This window comes from Stegostoma tigrinum, chromosome 3, assembly GCF_030684315.1.
Source record: "Stegostoma tigrinum isolate sSteTig4 chromosome 3, sSteTig4.hap1, whole genome shotgun sequence".
Taxonomy (NCBI): Eukaryota; Metazoa; Chordata; class Chondrichthyes; order Orectolobiformes; family Stegostomatidae; genus Stegostoma; species Stegostoma tigrinum.
In genome coordinates, this window is record NC_081356.1 from 26,980,969 (window position 1) to 27,000,164 (window position 19,196).

A 19,196-nucleotide genomic window follows, 5' to 3' on the forward strand; every position below is an offset into this window, starting at 1 on the left:
AAATTCTAGGATTTTATTTATATTAATTTTGAACTGAATTCAACATTTCAAATTGCCCCAATAGAATTTAACTTTTTCCCTTTACATTTGTATGCCATTTTCATATATTTTCCCATGTTTTTGTATCTGAGTCCACTAAGATAACCACAACACCACTACAACCAGACTTGATCCCAACTGTTGATTTCAGTGATAATGGGAACTGCAGATGCTGGAGAATCCAAGATAACAAAGTGTGGAGCTGGATGAACACAGCAGGCCAAGCAGCATCTCAGGACCATAAAAGCTTTTATGCTCCTGAGATGCTGCTTGGCCTGCTGTGTTCACCCAGCTCCACACTTTGTTATCTTGGATTCTCCAGCATCTGCAGTTCCCATTATCACTAAGTCCCTACCCTCCTCTGCTGTGACATTCTTGATGGTTCTATGTATATGCAGTAACTGGCTTGTGGAAGTAACTGAAAAATGAGCTAAGCTGATAAATACTTCACTTTCCTTCAAGGTTGTGATTCCAATTAAACTACACTAATGTATCAGTAAATTTTACATACCCAAATAACGTTACCTATGTGAAGCATTTTGCATCTGCACTTTAATGAAAAGTCAACAAGTTACATTTTATTGTGGACATAACGATCAAATCCTACTATTCTGCCGCGAGAGAAGAAAACCTTTCTTTGCTGGATTTACACTACTCCACCTGATTATCAGAGTGTCTCCGGTTCAAGTGCAGTTCAACTTGCTTTCCAGTAATACTGGTGTAAAAAAAGTCAATCTTTCTGACAACACATCTATTAACCAGTACACAGGCAGGTGCTGAAACCCATGTAAAAAAGAACTGGGACAGAAAAAAATCAAAAAGCTAAACTGTTAAAGGGTTACATTAGCAAAAGCTACATCACACAAAGCCAAGTGGAAATCTGCTGGAACTCTCTGTAAATTTGTCCACTGGCCAGTGTTAAACAGACAAATTACAATGCATGATACATCAATGGAGAATATCCGTACAATGGTTACTTGAGAGCAAGGGCTGGAATAAACCATGTTGGCAAAATGTTCTTCAAAGTTATTTTTTGTTGGAGTGCCCTGCAAAGGGTCTGTTAATTGACTAATTTGTGAGTTTCTTTCATTGGTTACTGAATTTTTTTTTACATAAAAAAGACACTATGGAATCATCTTCATTTCCATCAGATATTTGGTATAAAGCATGCAGCAATCCAATGCAAAAGACAGTTACAATGGCTCACAGACTCGCAGGCAACCTGTATTTTTGCGCACTTGAAGCTGCTTTATATGTGTACGCTTTGAACTAGGTTGTAGCCTCTTTGTAAAAGGAGCTGCTTCTTAAAATGTTTTCACTTTAGCTTCATATGCCTGATTTTTTGCCACATGGTACATAGTAGGGAGAAGGAGGAGTGCAAGTAGATCAGAGGACATCTGGGCTTCTGGGTCAGGCCAAGGTAAGCATTAACTGGACCAGGCATTGGGTGTTTGGGGAGTCATCAGACCCAATTGCTTGGCTCTCTTCCATGGTAATGTTCATACCCAGTTTTCCCTAAAGAGTGAGCATGTCCTGTCCATTAGTGCACTTGAGGCCTTCTTCAACTGGTGCACTGCAGAAGTTGAAGTGCATTTTTTTCACTCAATGACAACGTAATTTAATTAAGGTTCCTTTAAAGGTTTTTTTTGTTAGAATGCACCTTCACAGAACTATATCAATTCATTTATGTTTTTCATTTACTCAAAGACATATTAAGAGATACTTAAGATTTGTGGCTGTGTGACTGTACATTGGTTAGTGCTCTACATTATAGCTGCAGCAAGCTTACATCTCAGAAAATATCAGAAACTTGAAACATCGAATCTGTTTCTCTTTCCAAAGGTGCTGCTAGGTCTCCTGTGTATGTCCACAGGATAACATACTAGAACAGCTGTGGCATGATTCCTAATCTGCTGATGTGAAATCAAATCCAGTGTGGTAGCTAGTGATTTAAATATATAAATAGTTATTGACACTGATGTGTGTAGTAGAGTTAGGAGCTAAAAACACAAAACACTTCACTTTAAGAATAAATCTAAAACTGAGTGAAATTTGAATTCTGATCAGCTGTTTCACTACCTGGCTGCCAAGAATCTAACTGCCTGGTTAATTCAAGACTTTACAACTGAGATTGTTAGACTCTGCTGAAGCAAACGAATAGTGAGGATGATGGAACTGAGACAGGCAGATGGATCCAAGATTAAGACCAGTAAGGATCTCACTTATTCGTGGCTGAATGGCATTCTTATGTTTCTATATTCCAGGATATTCTTGATGAAAAACCTGAAGGAAATGCAAAGAGAAAATAATTTGAGGAAGGGAGACCAACTGAATAGCCAAAGCACAACAGCAGGAAGATTTTCCACAATACGTCTGAAAACTAAACATAAAACATTTGTGAACAGATTGTGTTTTCATAGAATTCAATCATGGAACAGTAAAAACACAGAAGGAGGTCATTTGGCCTGTTGCATCCTTGCCAGCTCTCTGTAAGGCTTGCTCAGCTAATCCAGCTCCCCTGCTTGTAGTTCTGTAATTTACTGATTAGTAAATAACAAATAGGTGGCAGTATTGAAGACATGTGCTGCTAAACCAGTTGTCACACCCTTGCCAAGTCTTTTTCGTAAAAACACAATACTAACATCTACCTAAGAATGGAGAAAAACAAAGATATAGGATAAATCCAAGTTGGCATTTACAGTCCCTATCTATGTTCTACCATGCAAAAAGAGTTGCAAGTGCACACCGAGATGGCAAATGGCACATGGCACTAACTCAATAATAAGCTGCTCATGAAGTGAGTTTGACAATTGAGTTCTCACTTAGTTTAGGTTCTGTCAGGCCACTCAGCTCCTGACCTTATTACAGCCCTGGTCTAATCGTGGACAAAAGAGTTGAACTCCACTGGTGAGGCGAAAGTAACTGCCCTTCAAAATAGTATTTGACTGATTGTGATATTAAGAAGCTATAACACAACTGGTCTCAATGGGAGAGAGATTTGGGGACCGCTTTGCAGAACACCTCCGCTTGGTTCGCAACAAACAACTGCACCACCCAGTCGCGAACCATTTCAACTCCCCCTCCCATTCCTCAGGTAACATGTCCATCATGGGCCTCCTGCAGTGCCACAATGATGCCACCCGAAGGTTGCAGGAACAGCAACTCATATTCCGCTTGGGAACCCTGCAGCCCAACGGTATCAATGTGGACTTCACCAGCTTCAAAATCTCCCCTTCCCCCACCGCATCCCGAAACCAGCCCAGTTCGTCCCCTTCCCCCACTGCATCCCAAAACCAGCCCAGCCTGTCTCTGCTTCCCTAACCCTGTTCTTCCTCTCACCCATCCCTTCCTCCCACCTCAGCCACACTTCCATTTCCTACCTACCACCTCATCCCGCCTCCTTGATCTGTCCATTTTCCCTGGACTGACCTATCCCCTCCCTACCTCCCCACCTATACTCTCCTCTCTACCTATCTTGTTTTCTCTCCATCTTCAGTCCACCTCCCCCTCTCTCCCTATTTATTCCAGTCCCCTCTCCCCATCCCCCTCTCTGATAAAGGGTCCAGGCCCAAAACGTCAGCTTTTGTGCTCCTGAGATGCTGCTTGGCCTGCTGTGTTCATCCAGCTCCACACTTTGTTATCTTGGTGTCAATGGGAATCAGGGGTAAAACTATCTGTTGGTTGGAGTCATACTTATCACAAAAGAAAGTGGTTATGGTTGTTCAAAGTCTTAGCTCCAGGACATCTCTGCAGGAGCTCCTCAGGTCGTGTCCTAGGCCCGACCATCTTCAGCTGCTTCCTCAATAATCTTCCCTCCATCACAAGGTGGGAAGTGGGAATATTCACTGACAACCGCATAATGTTCACCACTATTCATGACTCCTCAGCTACCTAAGCAGTCTGTGTCCATATGCAGCATGAACAAAACAACAAATCCAGTTCGTGTAAACACATTATCAGACACAAGGAGGAAAACAGAAGGTGACAAAAATGAAAGCAGCAGACAGAAATTTCGTTTTTGAGAAGAGCAGAACTTCAAGGTAAGGCACTCCCAGAACATCAGAGGGATCTGGGAATCCTCATTTATGAATCACAAAAACAGAGCATCTAAATTTAATAGGTTACAGGGAAGACAAATGGGATATTGGCCTTTATCTGAAAAGAAATGCATTATAAAAGTGGGGATAAGGCACTAGTCAGACCATAGCTGGAACACTGGACAGTTTTGGGCTCCTTATTTGAGGAAAGATATATTGGCATTGGAGACAGTCCAGAAAAGGTTCACTCAGCTGATACCAGATATGGAGGGGCTGTCTTATAAGAAGATTTTGAGTAGGTTAGGCTGGTACCCAATGGAGTTTGGAAGAATGAAAAGTGGCCTTATTGAAACACACAAGATTTTTAGTGTAGCTATAGAAAGGTCAATTCTCCTTGTGGGAGAGTCTAGGACCAGAATGCATAATCTCAGAATAAAGGGTTCACACATATAAGGCAAAGTTGAGGAAGAATTTCTTCTCTCAGACAGTAGTGAATCTGCAGAATTCTTTATTACAGAGACCTGTCGAGACTAGGTCATTAAGTATATTCATGACGGAGAAATAGATTTTTAGTCAGTAAGGGAATCAAGGGTTATGGGAAAAAGCAGAAAAGCGTAGTTGAGGATTATCAGATCAGCCATGATCTCACTGAATGTTGGAACAGATTCTGTGGGTTGAATTGCCTCCTTTGTCTTATGGGCTTATCTCATTCAACTATCCAGATCTCCATACTTCTCCATTCTTACCTTTTGCATTTCTGCAATGTTAATTGCTCCACCATTGGCTTACATGCCTTTGACAGCCTAGCTCCTAAGTCTGGAAACCATTTGTAAACTTACTTTTTCCTTTCATCGCTAATTAAGGTCACATTTTGCTCACTTATTCTATGGCCCATTGCAACATTTTATTTCATATTGTTTTGTGAATTACTTTGGGATGGCTTTCTGTATAAAATATACTATACAAAGGCTGTTGAACCTCCAGTGGTACAACAAGGGATATTAATGTGTTGACTCCCATTCCTGTAACATTGATGAACAGATGACTTCATTGTACTTTCAACTTCTAGGCTGGTGAAGAGATTGGTTTGAAACAGATATATTTATCTGGCACAGCTAGTTCTTTCCAAATTTATTTCACATATTTAAAAAGTAACTATAACTATTGTAATGTCATTTTGATATCTTTAGTGGAAAACACAATAATGTCATTGTAATTGTTATGTATACAAAGAAAATATACTCCAAGATTTCTTCAACTAATTGGCTGTATTGATGGTACCTATTTCATGGGATTGTGAATTTTTTTTAATCACATTAACAATTTGTATTCATTTACCACCATTATATTGTAAAACATCCCACTGTAAATCACACTAGAGGAGGAGTTAGCAAATAAAATTTGACACAAACCACACAAGGGGATATTAGGACAGATGATTATCTCTGAAAGAGATAGGTTTTAAGGAAGATCTTAAATAGAAGAGAGAAGGAAGTAGAGGCAGAGAGGTTTACGGAAGGAATTCTGGGTCAAGGCAGCTGAAGGAATGGCTTTTGGAATGATTACATGGCAGTGGGTACAAAAAAACAGAGCATACAATATTATTCATTGGAAAAATATGGATCAAAAGACCTGCAATACCATTCAACAAATTTAAAATGAAGCCAATTATAGAGCTGTACCATTCCCCCGGTGTGAATATTTTGTTTACTTTTATATAATCTTATGAAACCCACTTTTAAATTGTAATATATTTTTGTTGAATGAATTGTACTAAGCAAATTGGGGTCATGATTGGTAGCTGGGATTAAGATACAGATGAGCTGCGAACACCTTGAATTGTACATCAGGCTTGATGCACTGAATTGATGCACCCTGTTTCCATGTTAAGAAACTACAATATTCAAAACACATTAAAGCATTGTTTACCTGAACATTAGTCAGGCAGTGCACTCCTAAATTAAGAACTAACAGACATATCCAACTTGTATTTCTGGGTTCAATTAATGACTAAAGACCTAGTGTTACGTGGACGCAGATCCCCCTATCTGTACAGACCTGAACCCAGAATTATGGGCAAAAGATAGCTCCTTGTTCAGGGGTGCATTATATACAGTATTGTACGTGGGTCTGATTTTAACACAGTCAAAACCCATTAATTAATTGCTGCTACTTGTAGCAAATCCTGCTAGAGGATCTGGTGTCATAGTTTCATGTTGGTCAGGGTCTTGCACCATCCTCGGACATTCATTGCCACTCATCTGCAACCATTCTGTGACCTCCATCATTCAACACTATGAACCATCAATGGACTACAGCCCTAGAACAGGCCATCACCCTCAAAACAACACAGGACTAAAACTAAGAAGAGACACAAGCTACAACAGAGACTTGCTAAGCTGATCCACCACAAAGACAAAGTCAACAACAAACTGACCCATGGATAAGAAACCTATCTAACAGACAACTCACAGAAACTGAGAAAGCTCTCCTACAATACGGACTAAACCATAACCACAAAGATGCAAACAGAACAGACTTAATGGCCACCGTGGACACTACATTAAAAGACAATACTCGTGGACGAAACACAACAAGCCACCCAACAAACTAAACCCCACACTAAGCCGAAAGAACAAATGGGACACTCTGAACACGTCAGACAGAAAAGCACTCGCTAAACTCAAGGAAGACAAGAACATTATAATCCTACCAGCAGACAAAGGGCGCATGGCCATCATTATGAACAAACCGGATTACGTAGAGAAAGCACAGGCACTGCTCACGGATATATACACTTACCAACAGGTCGCAATAGACCCAACACCACTGCAAGATAATAGGTTCACCGAGACACTGAAGAGACTAAGCGATGCAGGACAGATAACCAAGATGGACTCTATGTGAATGAAACCAGAAGGCATGAACACACACACTTCTATGGACTTCCTAAAGTACACAAACCAGATATCTCCCTCAGTCCCACTGTCTCTCTGCCAGGCAAACCTTCACACAAAAATAGTAAGAACTCCCGATGCTGGAGTCACAGTAACACTGTATGGCGGTGGAGGAGCATGGCAGCATCAGGTGAGCAGGAAAGTTGATGTTTCGAGTTGGGACCCTTCTTCAGAAAAACACCTTCACACAAATTGGCTAAAGACCTACAACAGAGACTGAAACACCTAGTCGGTGGATCACCTCATTCCATCTACTCAACCCAAGAATTCCTCAATACCCTCAAGAACATAAAAATCAGTGACGACAAGATTATGACATCACACTTGCCAAAGAAACACTGGCTACATTACTAGGGGAAGCAGGAAAGCAGAACAACAGCTCCATCAGCAACGACAACAATACTCAAACTGCCAGACCGGTGCCTCATCACACACTTTGTCTTTAATGGTCAAGTATATAAACAGATCAGTGGCACACCCATCAGTGGTCACCCATCTCAGGACTCACTACAGAGGCAGTCATGCAAAGACTAGAACAAGTCTTGCATGAAGTTTCTATTACTGCTGAAATTTCAGTGAAAGGGTCTTTCTAAATATTATTTTGACTCCTCTTTTGTAATGAGAGTCAGTCTGGGTTCCTCCCACTTTCATGTGATACCATGTCATTAACATAATTCCTTAATTAGTCTGTGAAGATTTCTTTATGAAGTTGTGAGCTTTTACCTCGTTAACTTATTTGTGATGTTTTCTACTCCTTTCATCTCTTCCTTACTCTTTCAGTCTTCAAAGAATGCTTTGTTAAAGCTTTATCGGTAATGATATTTTGTTTTTTAATCTGAATATTTCTCTCATCTCTCCGTTAATCTTGCAATCTTATATTAATCCTTCATTAAATATTTATCAGTAAAGATTTTTAATTTGTCTGGGGGGGTTGTCTTCATGAGTGTTCTTATCCTGGTTTCTAATGGTATTCATGTGATAAGCATTTTTACTACTTTTATCAGTTAAATGGTTTTGGTACTTCTCTGTAATTAACATTTACTTTCACACACAGTCCTCTGTTGTAGTGATTAAACTATTGTTTGTACTTTTTTTGTGTCTGTGCCAAGCACAAGTTTAATTAATATTAGACACCAAACACATACGTGTCCCCTTTTAGGTATGTCCTTTTCCTGCTGGCTGTGATGGAGATTTTTCATGACTAGTCCCTACAAGAATCTTTATTTTTAAACATTTTGATATCAATATTTGTTCTTCCTAATTAATTATACTTACTTCTTAATCATACCTAAGTGTCTCACCAATGTTATTACAGGGGACATCAATCCCATGTTCGGAGCAATAGGCATTATTCAAAAAAGAAACAGAGTGCAAGGCCAACATGTTTTGGCAAAGGTGAATGGTGGGACCAAGTTTGGGGAAACACTAGATGTCAAGTGTGAAATAGGATTGGATAAGGAAAACAAAAGACATTTATGACAGATACTATGGGCTCAATGCAGCAGAAATCCTTGAGAAGCATAGAAAGTGCAGCAGGACAACAAACAGCATGTAACACTACTCAATAAGACAAGAGTCCATAATATTGTGGTTCATATGTTAGCATGAATAGAGGATTACCAGAATGAATAGAAGACAGAGAGTTGAGATAAAGGGGCATTTTCAGGATGACTATCTTAACCAGTGGAGTGCCGTAATTATTTATAATATGTATTGTTGACCTGGATAAGGGACTGGAATGACCAAGTTTACAGATGACACAGAAGTAGTTGGGAAATCAATGAGTGAGGATGACACAAGGAGTCTACAGAAGGATACAGGCACGTTGGATGAGCAGACAAAAACTTGACAGGTGGCATTGCTTCTCTCAGAGTGTAATCAATCTTGGAATTCTTTACTGCAGACAGCTGTCAAGGTGGGTCATTGAGTATTTTCAAAGCTGTGATAGACAGATTTTTAATTATTAAGGGACTTAAAGGTATGAGGATAAGTCAGGAAAGTGAAGTCCAGGGTTATCAGATCAGCGTGATCTCATTAAATGATGGAGCAGATTTGTTGGGTTGAATGGCCTACTTCTGTTTCTACATCTTTGGTTCTAATGAAAAACCGTAGCAGATAGAATAAAGGAAAAACCAAGGTGTCGTAACATATATCAGGGCAAGAGGATAATCAGGGAAATGTCGCACTTATTAGGGACCAAAGTGGCACTTTATTTGTGGAGCCTGAAGGTATGATGTTTTAAATGAGTGCTTTGAATCTATATTCATGATAGAGAAGGATAATATAGGTATAGAAAACAGGGAGGAAGAAATGTGATATTCTTGAACAAATTAACATTGGGAGGGAAGTGTTACTAGCATGATAGCAAGGTTAGAAGTGGATAAATCACCAGACCCAAATGAGATGTCTCCCACACGGCTATGGGATATATGGGCTCTGAAGTTAATTTTCAAATCCCCTCTGACCACAACAGAGGCGCCTGAGAAATGCAGGGAAGCTAATATGGTGCCATTATTCAAGAAGAATGGTTGGGATGAATCATACATAAAAATGCTAAGGGGCAGAATTAATTTCCACTTGGAGAGGCAAGGATTAATCAAGGATAATCAAGCACGGTGGCTCAGTGGTTAGAACTGCAGCCTCACAGCGTCAGGAACCTGGGTTCAATTCCAGCCTTGGGCGACTGTCTGTGGGGAGTTTGCACATTCTCCCTGTGTCTGTGTGGGCTTCCTCCGAGTGCTCTGGTTTCCTCCCACAGTCCAAAGATGTGCAGGCTAGGTGATTGGCCATGCTAAACTGCCCATAGTGTTCAGGGGTGTGTGGGTTATAGGGGGATGGATCTGGGTGGGATGATTCAAGGGGCAATGTGGACTTGTTGGGCCAAAGGGCCTGTTTCTACACTGCAGGTAATCTAATCTAATAATCAGTATGGCTTTATCGGGGATATCATGTCTGATAGTTTTGATTGAGTTTTTCAAGTCGGTGACTAGAAGTGTGAATAACAGTAATGCGGTGGATGGAGTCAACATGGGCTTTAGTCAGGCTTTTCAAGGTCTCAACATGAAATACTGGTCAGGGACATCAGAGCCAATATTTGCTCTAAGCAGCACAGCCATGTATCGGCTCAAGGATTCATATACATCAATTGGTGTGTAGATGTATTGATTTCGGATTCAGGAAGCTGCTACCACACATGGACCTCAGGGGTCTGCATGAAGGCAGGAAGACTTAGAGGAGATATAGGTCAGAACCCATAGGATCATACAAGGCTTTGGACCATACTGTGAAATGGGATTAGGTGGGTGTTTCATGACCAGCAGAGACATGATTGACCTCTTTCCGTGCTGTAAAACTCTATGACTCTGTCTTATTGTCCAGATTTCTGTGGCATAAGGGGGAGTGGAGAGAATGTAGCATCTTCGGAGTTTCTTTCCTCACTACAAGCTTGAACTTTCTTGGTTGTGAATGCATCCCTCAGTTTTGTAAATTTACTTCTGGCTATCGGAGTCTTCCTTTTTGCTTCCGCACAACATCTGGCAACTTCTGTTATAATTTATTCTACATTTACTCTCACACAGAAGAAAATCAGGCTCTTGTAATCCACACAGAGCCACAAAGATCAATGGGGACTTAGGAAGATCAAAGGTCACCTCAGTTTTTGAGTCCCTCTCAAATGCACAGTGGTGAGGTTAGATGAGGTGGTGGCAATGAAGTAAATCCAGGTATTGTTAATGTACTTAGTCTCCTCTCCTGCTTAGTAAGGTCCATGAAGTATGCTGCTCATTTATATATTGTAGAGATTCTATTAAATCATACCTGTAGCAGGTCTTGCTTCAAAAGAGGCAATTACATTTTGATGTATCATCTCAGAAATACTTGAAAAATTCAGGGTAGTGTAAATTAGTATGTGGGCTAGATTATCTACTTTCATCTCACATGGTGGTATGTGACATTATGTAATCTGCAGCAGTCATCTTGACAGTCTTTTTTTTTCAATCTGTAGATGAAACTTTTTAAACAAACAAAGCCAGCCAGGAAAAGGGAAATTAGAAACTGTACCTTCAAAAAACACATCCTTGTTACAGGAAACACACATTTAATGCAAGATAGAAATGGAACCAGATGATGCAGCAAATTCCATCCACCTACATAATGCAGAAGAGATGTAAGGAGGATAGTATAATAAACTACTTCAAAGCCTAAAGTGAGATTGAGATGGCTGGGTGGGGTGGAGGTGGGGGTGGGAATGCATCAAGGTCATAAACAAAGAGGAATCCACTTGCCACACAGATTCAGTTAAGTTAGGAGCTGTGAAAAATGGGCACAGGTTCAGGAAGTGGCAACACATTCAAGGTATTACTCATCAGCCATTGTTTCCTGTATTCTTGAAAAATGACAATGTTCAGAAAATTTGCTAGAGATATGAAAAATTCTGAGATATTGTCTGCAGTAGCCATCACAAAATAGAAATATACAATATGATTTGAAAATTAATGAAGGATAGATTCACAAACTGTCAAATAAAGGAAGCTGTTCAAATTTCCCTTTTTTTCAGGGCAATAAAGCCAATTTCTTAAAGTAAGAACTTAACAAGTAGGACAGGGTTAGACTATTTAGCTTCTAGACCCTGGTTTGTGATAGGGTTAGGATTCAATACGATTTTGACAGATCTTCTGAAGCCACTTTCCCGCCCACTCCGCATTCCTTGATTCTATACGAGAACAAAAGCCTATCTCAGCCTTCTATGTAAGATATTCAAACAGGATTCGATAGGTTCCAAGATTTGGAACCTTTTGAGTGAAGAAATTTCCACTCACCTCAAGCTCTTACTAAAGCAGCACTGTTTTTTAAATAAAGTTGTTTTGAAATCTATATTGGAAGATTTTTTTTCGCCAAACCAACCTACATATTGAAATGAACAAAGCAACTACTGTCGTTCATTTAAGTCTCTTGTCCTTGATGTTTTGTCATACCAGTACTACCGCCTAGAGGGAGTAGGATCCAAGTATTTGCTGACGATTGCAGTTGTCGGGTGCAAGAAGGACAGCGCATTGCAACTGCGGCTGCAAAACATGGCTTCGAACATTGCGTCGGGGAAACAAGATGAGATGTGCTGGGGTTTTTTTGTCGCTTCCGCAGATTAGCGTTACTGAACAAACTAATGCACCGAACGAAAATAAAGAATGGTGCAACAAAATAAACAGAAAGCACCGGGACGAAATGGTTTCTGAAGCGGAATCCAATGACCAAAGACTGGAGTTAGGCTTGTTGCAGGAGGCTGCGGTTTTCACATGCAATGATCGCACGGAGATGCAAAAATCGATTTTATATGATTCATGGTGCACTGGTATTCGTAACAATTTATATTAAAATACCTATTTTATTCTAAATAGATTAACCCATTCTTCATACAGTCTTGTACGGCAATGTGTACATGTAATAGATTTTTTTCCTGCATGCTTTAATAAAATTCTGTGTAATGGCGCGTGATGGTCATGTGTTTGTGATTGACAAGCATTCAGCGGTGTGCCTTACTCGCTGGTTTTCCTTGTAGCTCTACGTTTTGATGGCCACTAGCTTTAAAACCAAATAAATGTTGATAGATGAACGTTGCACATTTTCGAAGTAGTGAAATGATTTACATCACGTTAAAGTAATTGTAAAATTGCTCTTTTTTAAGAAAATGGATTTTCAGAGAAGGTTTAAAGAAAATTATAGCCACTGATGTAATGACTGGTCTGAATGTAATTATTTGTACTATATTCTATGCATATTTTGCATATAAACATACACTAAAATGTCATCCCACTTTCTTTCCCCGCCACACAAAAAAAACGAGCTTTCACATAACATTTAAATCACTTGCACGTCTGGTCAAGAAAACAATATCCTTTCGACTCATATTAATGACCTGCATAATTTATAGTGTCTTTTAGTGCGAGTGAAAGGGCCTCCATATTTCACAACCTCTGACGAGATAACCCTCTTTATACAACTGACAAAATCCTTCCTAGTGAGAACAAACAGCAAAGGGAATCTCCCGCCCATAGTTTTAACAGCCTTTATTTCCTGTCCCCGGGGCATTGTTGGATTGCATTTCTTGCAGTGAAAGATTTTTTGCGCCCCAAACCATACGTTATGTTAGAAATCAAGTGGCCAGTTTTATTATCTATAAATATCAGCCTTTTTTTTATCCAAGGACTTTGTCCTGGATTATTATCACATTTAGCAGACATGTTCAGCAATTTCAATATTACCAATCTCCCTGTCTCAACAATTCATTCTCTGCCTGTGATATTTAATATGTCAGTCAACAATACTGGTTATCAGTAAGTAACAAGCAAGCTAGAAATATCCCATTGTTCGGAGAAGCGATTGGTGTTTTCTTTTGTGGAGGTATTTGTTCTGCTTATTTTTTTAAATGTTGAATATTAATTAACTTGCACTGTTCTGTGGGTGGATGAGCACAAAATCGTCACTTACGTTTTAGCTCAAATGATACTTTTTTTGAGCTCGCATTGGCCACAGGAAAGTCAAGGTTGCTGGGTCGGCGCCAGCAAATCTTGCACTTCCCTGGAAGTACCAGGAGGTGGCAGTTGCTGAAGGTTTTCTGAAAGTAGGTCATTTTAGTTGTGTCTAGCTCATTTTCGTCCTAAAACCAATGCGGATCGAAAGTTCACCTCGTAAACAGCCTTAAAACATAATTCAACTTGGTAGATTCTGTTTTTATGGAAATAGTATCGACCGTCATCAGATCCCCTCCAAATATGCAGTCCTGCTCATTAAGGCTACTCTCGATGACATCATCTTAACCCCTGTTAAAGTTTCTTTTGCGAGTTGTGGGATTATGTTGAACACTTGCGGAGAAATTTATAATAAAATACACCTCAATTGAGTTATGGGTTGTATAATTTTACAAATCATCTTTTTGAATGTTTTACAAAATGACGCCCTAACAAAATCAGTTGAGGGTACAAGTACTTTCATTCACAATCAAAAGGTGACTTGCTTGGTTTTGAAACTGTACTGTCGTTCTGATAACTTGGAGGCAATACTTCGCTACAATCAGCTGAATTTTACCCACCTTAATAGGTTGCAATGACTGGAGGTGTTTTGTGGTGACCCTCGTATAGAAGTATAGTCTTCCCTCTCATCCAACACCCCTCTTTATTGTCTAGTGGGTCAGCAGCAGTACTCCTGAGAGATCTTCCATTCGCTCTCCAAACTGGATTTGTGAATGTGAGGAGATGGCCCAGAGTCTCCTCTCCCAGCTGGTAGGTGGAGCAGATGGTGAGTGGGCTGAAGTGAAAGAATAATTGGGATTTTTTTTGAAATTGAAGAAGTAATCCCTAAATACTCCTAAATGAGCATTAGGACCTTCGAATGGGCTCTTTTAAGCTTTGAAAGAACCATCAGTCTACATTCACGACAAAATTTCTTTTAGATTCAATACTACCAGAAAGATATGGGCTAGCAGGCGTAACCAAGTAAATATATTCATCACATCTACACTTGAAAAGTATTTAAAATCAGCTGCTTTCATCTTAAAAGGCATTTTACATAGATAGGTATATTTTCTCATCACAATTTATTAATATATTTAAGTGAAAAGTGCATGTATACTTAAAAATACAAGCTGTTTTTAAAATGCTCAATTCACTGCGTGATTAAATCTCGTAAGATGTATTGAACTAATTTTGTTTTAAACCAGGATTGAGCTGGGCTATAAGTTAATTTCAATAAAGAACAACTATCCCAATAATAAAAATAAGTATATGCTGATTTTTACAGGTATGGAAATAAAGTTGCTGTTTGAATTGTAGTGAATGTTTTATTTAAAATAAAGCAATTTTGTATTTAAGATGATTGTTTATTGAGGAATATAGAACCATTGCTTTATTAATAGAGCAGCAGACACATTTCAGTAACGAAAAGCCAACTGAGAACAGAACTGGATTCAGGAATCCAACTCACTGTTATTGAGGAGGTTTTGCTAGGTCTTGAGTTGGATTGCTAGAGTGGACGTTGTTCCGTGGCAGAAATAATGGAACTAACTTACATTTCATAATCGTACATCCTGTGACCTTCTCCGGAACCAATAATGCTCATACCCACCTGAACACTTCCACCAATCGCATACATGCAGATATAATGGCAACAGTGAATCAAGAATTGTTGGGGGGGAAAGTCAAAAATGTGGATTTTGTGTTGATGCAATGCAAACTTACTTTGTACAGAAAATACAATGGTACATGTAATGCTTCGACATAGTACAGGTGTCTAAATCCTTCCAATTCTGTTGTGATAAGATTTACAAATTATAATGACCTTACAAAGAAATGTTAAATTAGCAAACTGAAAGTAGGACTAGAACTTGGAATGAAGTTACACTTTGCAAACAGTAGTAAAGACTGCCAATAAATTAATTTCTGCCACATTGATCAAAATCTCAACTAATACCTGGTTGAGAGGAATTAGGATTGAACATTATCTAAAAAGGTACAAACCCTGGCCAAATAATATTAAGGTATGAAAATTGTGCTGTTGGAAATGCCCTATCCAAGGACTGCTTCAGGTCAAGGGTGAAGGAAGTTGGAATATTATTTTGCACAAATCAGTGGGAAGGAACATTGGAATGACGAGCTGTAAAATTGTCGCTTACATTAAGGACAGAATCTTATGAATGTTTTAGTTGACAGCCAAGCACGCTCGTTTACGCTTAAAGATAAGTAACTTTCATATGTAACATATCAGTTTGTGTTTTTACTGTGGTAATCATTACCTGTGTAACAAATTAGAAACAATTCCAACTCTGATGGTACATCAGCACGTGGGTTGGGAAGCGTATTTGTTTATGTTTGAAAATGCGTGGTAACTAAAATATGAATTTGGTGACCAAGACAATTGGTAAGTTTAATTTTAAACAATATATTCTACACTTACTCTTTACAGTACGTACCACCGGATCTTTATGATTCACTCGGGCAATCGAGGTAGTGACCTCAATTTACTTTTACTGGAGCAAAGGTGCCTCCAACTTCGTTGAGATTTCCTAAGCGAGTTACTAAGTTGTCTGGATCTGAGATGCGATAATTGAAAACTGATGTCTAATATTTGGGATAGAGTGCTGGTGTAGTTCTCATGAAGGATTAACTGACCATCTCTGAGGTTGATTTAAGGTTGACAGGTTAATTTGGTCGATTACGAATTCCTTGGTATTGAGAAGTAGGCGTTTAGTATGAAGAATGATATCAAACTCTATATGTGCAAAGAGCTAGTTTTACAATTCGGAGAGTTTTCTGAAGAGATGCAGAGCAAATTAAAACAAAAAAAATTGGTCCATGGAAACACGCTTCATTTCCCTTGCAGGATAAACCTGAGTATTTGGCTTTTTTTTTGAATGAAGCTCAGATTTTTCATTCAACTTTGGCGGGATTTGGTAGCGAAGACAAATGGCAAAAATTGTAGAGGAGATATAGTAGCAATGATGGCTAGATATGGGAAGGGAATGCTCCTTTAACATTGTGATGTGGGTGGGTGTTTGTTCTGCTCGAAATCCATCGGAGGCAGTAGTGAGTCTTTATTCCCACCCATGGTTCGCTCGCTCGTCCTCAGCTCTGCTGCTGTTTGGCGCCGGGGAGAGAACTTGGCGTTTGGTCACATTACCGATACACTGAGAGTAGACCGTCAAACTGACTCCTTGCCTGGAGTATAAATTCGTCATTTTAAACTCTTGAAATTGATTTAAAAATGGATATGAAGAGGAGAATCCATCTGGAACTTCGGAACAGAACGCCGTCTGATGTAAGCTGCCCACCCGTTTCCTCTCTGAAATTTTCTAACTATGATTATTTTTGGTGTTAGTTTTGTTGGCGTTACTTTCTTTTAAAAAAATTAAGGTAGTCGTGACCCTTTGGTGACCAGTATGTATTTTGTTTATTTTGTAGCGGGACCGCCGTCAGGTTATTTCTGAAATGCTAATTCTTTAAGGAAAAGGAATAAACGTGTGTGTATATTAAATGTGTATATAACCATAAAATATGTTTTAAGTGCAAGGATAGCCGTTTAAGCGAAGCGCGAGTTGCTGTTATGTTGTAATTTAACTCTTTGAAAGCTGGATTTTTTTTCCCTCCCTCCTCTGGAGGAGCTGAATAAATGAGAACTTTCTACTGTAGTGGGAGGCGTATCTCACCTCAGAACGTGTAGGGATGTTGAAGAGATGGTCTCTCTCTGGAAATTTGTACTCTGCTTTGGAAGCCATATTTGTAACATACAGCCAAGGCGCCCTTTTAAAGAGAGCACGGGGGGGGGGGGGGGGGTGATGGTAATGGTGGGTGTTTAATCTCCATGGAGAGTTAAAATTTAGGAAAAAAAAGTTATTGCATTTTTTTGTTGACAAACCTCTGCTCTTACATGAATTTTTCTGGTGGAACAGCATTGTAATTTCGTTTCTACTACCTGAAATCATCACGCAGTCTGTTTCTGATGTTCCACGAATATTTTGTAAGAGTCAAATATTAAATATGCAGTTTCGATTAGGTTATCAAAAGGATATTTTTTTAAATGTCCAATCACTTCCGAATGCAGAAAGGGGAAATAGATTATAATTTAGTATATTCAGTTTGGATCTAATCATTTGATAAAGAGTTTGTTCAGTAAACTTTTTTTTTGGAAGGTGAGAATTTCAGTATCGTTTCCTATGGCGTAAGAAACGGCGGAACGGATGCTTCCCGTCACACGCGGCGTTCGGTTTCTAGCCATGTTTTGCTCAGGCAAAGGAGGTTGCTATCTTGTAGTCAGTAACCAAAACCGAATATAAGATGAGGTGCCGTCAAGTTAATTTTTTTCGATTGGGAGATTTTCTTCAAGAAAAAAGAAAACTAATCAGTGGCGGTGGTTGGTTGGTGGGGGTGGGGGTAACATTTCCAGGTCTGTACTGAGAGTTCGCCATGTTGGTGGCACGTTTTTCCACCCAATTTTTGAGTGGTGTAAAACGCAACGCAAAATAATTTAAAAGTTTCCTGGAATTAAAAAATAGGGAGATTGTTCATTTTTTTTTAAAGATACGTACACTCTCAGTTTATATACGATGCCCGCTGTTGTGGCGAAGCAGCGTTTCTCCTTTGCTGTGTCCAGGCGGTGTGAAGGGCTGACTCGCCTTGCGGTGGTGTGGCAGCCCGGAGGCCAGAACAAACATCGCCAAAGAGGCGAGCGAGCGGTTACATTGTTCCCCGAGGGAGGGCTGATCAGTTTCCCCATTGTTGATGGAACGCGCCGCTCGCTTTTTTGCTACATTACGTTCCGAAATGGAACCTTCAGAGGCACCGCTGAAGTATCCTCAGCGGAATGTATCCTTTCTGCAAATGTCGCCGCTTTCCACTCGCTACTTTTAAAGGGGAAGTGAGTGAGTGTTTTTTGGCGGTGGGGAAGGTGGGTGAGAAGAAGACTGACGTCACTCGAGAGATAAATAAAATTGGTGTTTTATAAAGTTTGCCCTTTTTTTGTTTTTGCCTTTCAAGTTCGGGTCTTTTACTCCCACTGAGGGGAAAAAAAAACAAACACAACACGGTTAAACTTTGCCAAAGACAAAGACCTAAAATACTGTAGTTCAAGGTGATATGGGAATACATATGGGGCAAGCTAGCATCTGAAAAGGAGAGTCATAGAGTCGTCCAGCACGGCAAGTGACCCGATGATCCAACTGGCCCGCACCAACAATGTTCCCCAACTAAATTAGTCCCACCTGTCTGCGGTTGGCCCATATCCCTCCAAACTTTTCCTATTAATATGCTTATCCAAATGTCTTTTAAATATTGTAATTGTACCTACATCCACTATAGAGTCACAAGAGCTGTACAGCATGGAAACAGACCCTTTGGTCCAACTCGTCCATGCTGACCAGATATCCTAATTTAATCGAATCCCATTTGCCAGCATTTGCCCCATATCCTTCTAAACTCTTCCTATTCATATACCCATCAAATGCCTTTTAATTGCTGTTATTGTACCTGTGTCCAATACTTCCTCTAGCAGCTCATGCCATACACTCAGCACCCTCTGTGAAATAGTTACCACTAATGTCCTGTTTAAATCTTTCCCCTCTCACCTTACACCAGTGTCCTCTACTTTTAGACTCCTCTGCTCTGGGGAAAAAGACCATGAC

The 19,196-nt window shown here is 39.7% G+C and overlaps 1 protein-coding gene and 1 long non-coding RNA gene across 3 annotated transcripts in view; one reads left to right on the plus strand and one right to left on the minus strand.

The window, feature by feature from the left end:
• Positions 1-576: 576 nt before the first annotated feature.
• On the minus strand, positions 577-18,412 carry LOC125451240 (uncharacterized). The gene is made up of 3 exons (XR_007247252.2): positions 18,105-18,412; positions 14,118-14,332; positions 577-2,322 (listed from the first exon to the last, which is right to left on the minus strand). It is a non-coding gene; the product is annotated as an uncharacterized LOC125451240 (long non-coding RNA).
• Positions 16,609-19,196, plus strand: part of anp32b (acidic (leucine-rich) nuclear phosphoprotein 32 family, member B) — a 47,301-nt gene continuing 44,713 nt past the window's right edge. For both annotated transcript variants that reach the window (XM_048528142.2, XM_048528141.2), the window contains exon 1: positions 16,609-16,837. Coding sequence is in view for 1 of the 2 variants with exons in the window: in XM_048528141.2 (XP_048384098.1) it covers positions 16,784-16,837 (54 nt within the window). In the remaining variant the exon portion in view is untranslated. The remainder of the gene's footprint in view (positions 16,838-19,196) is intronic.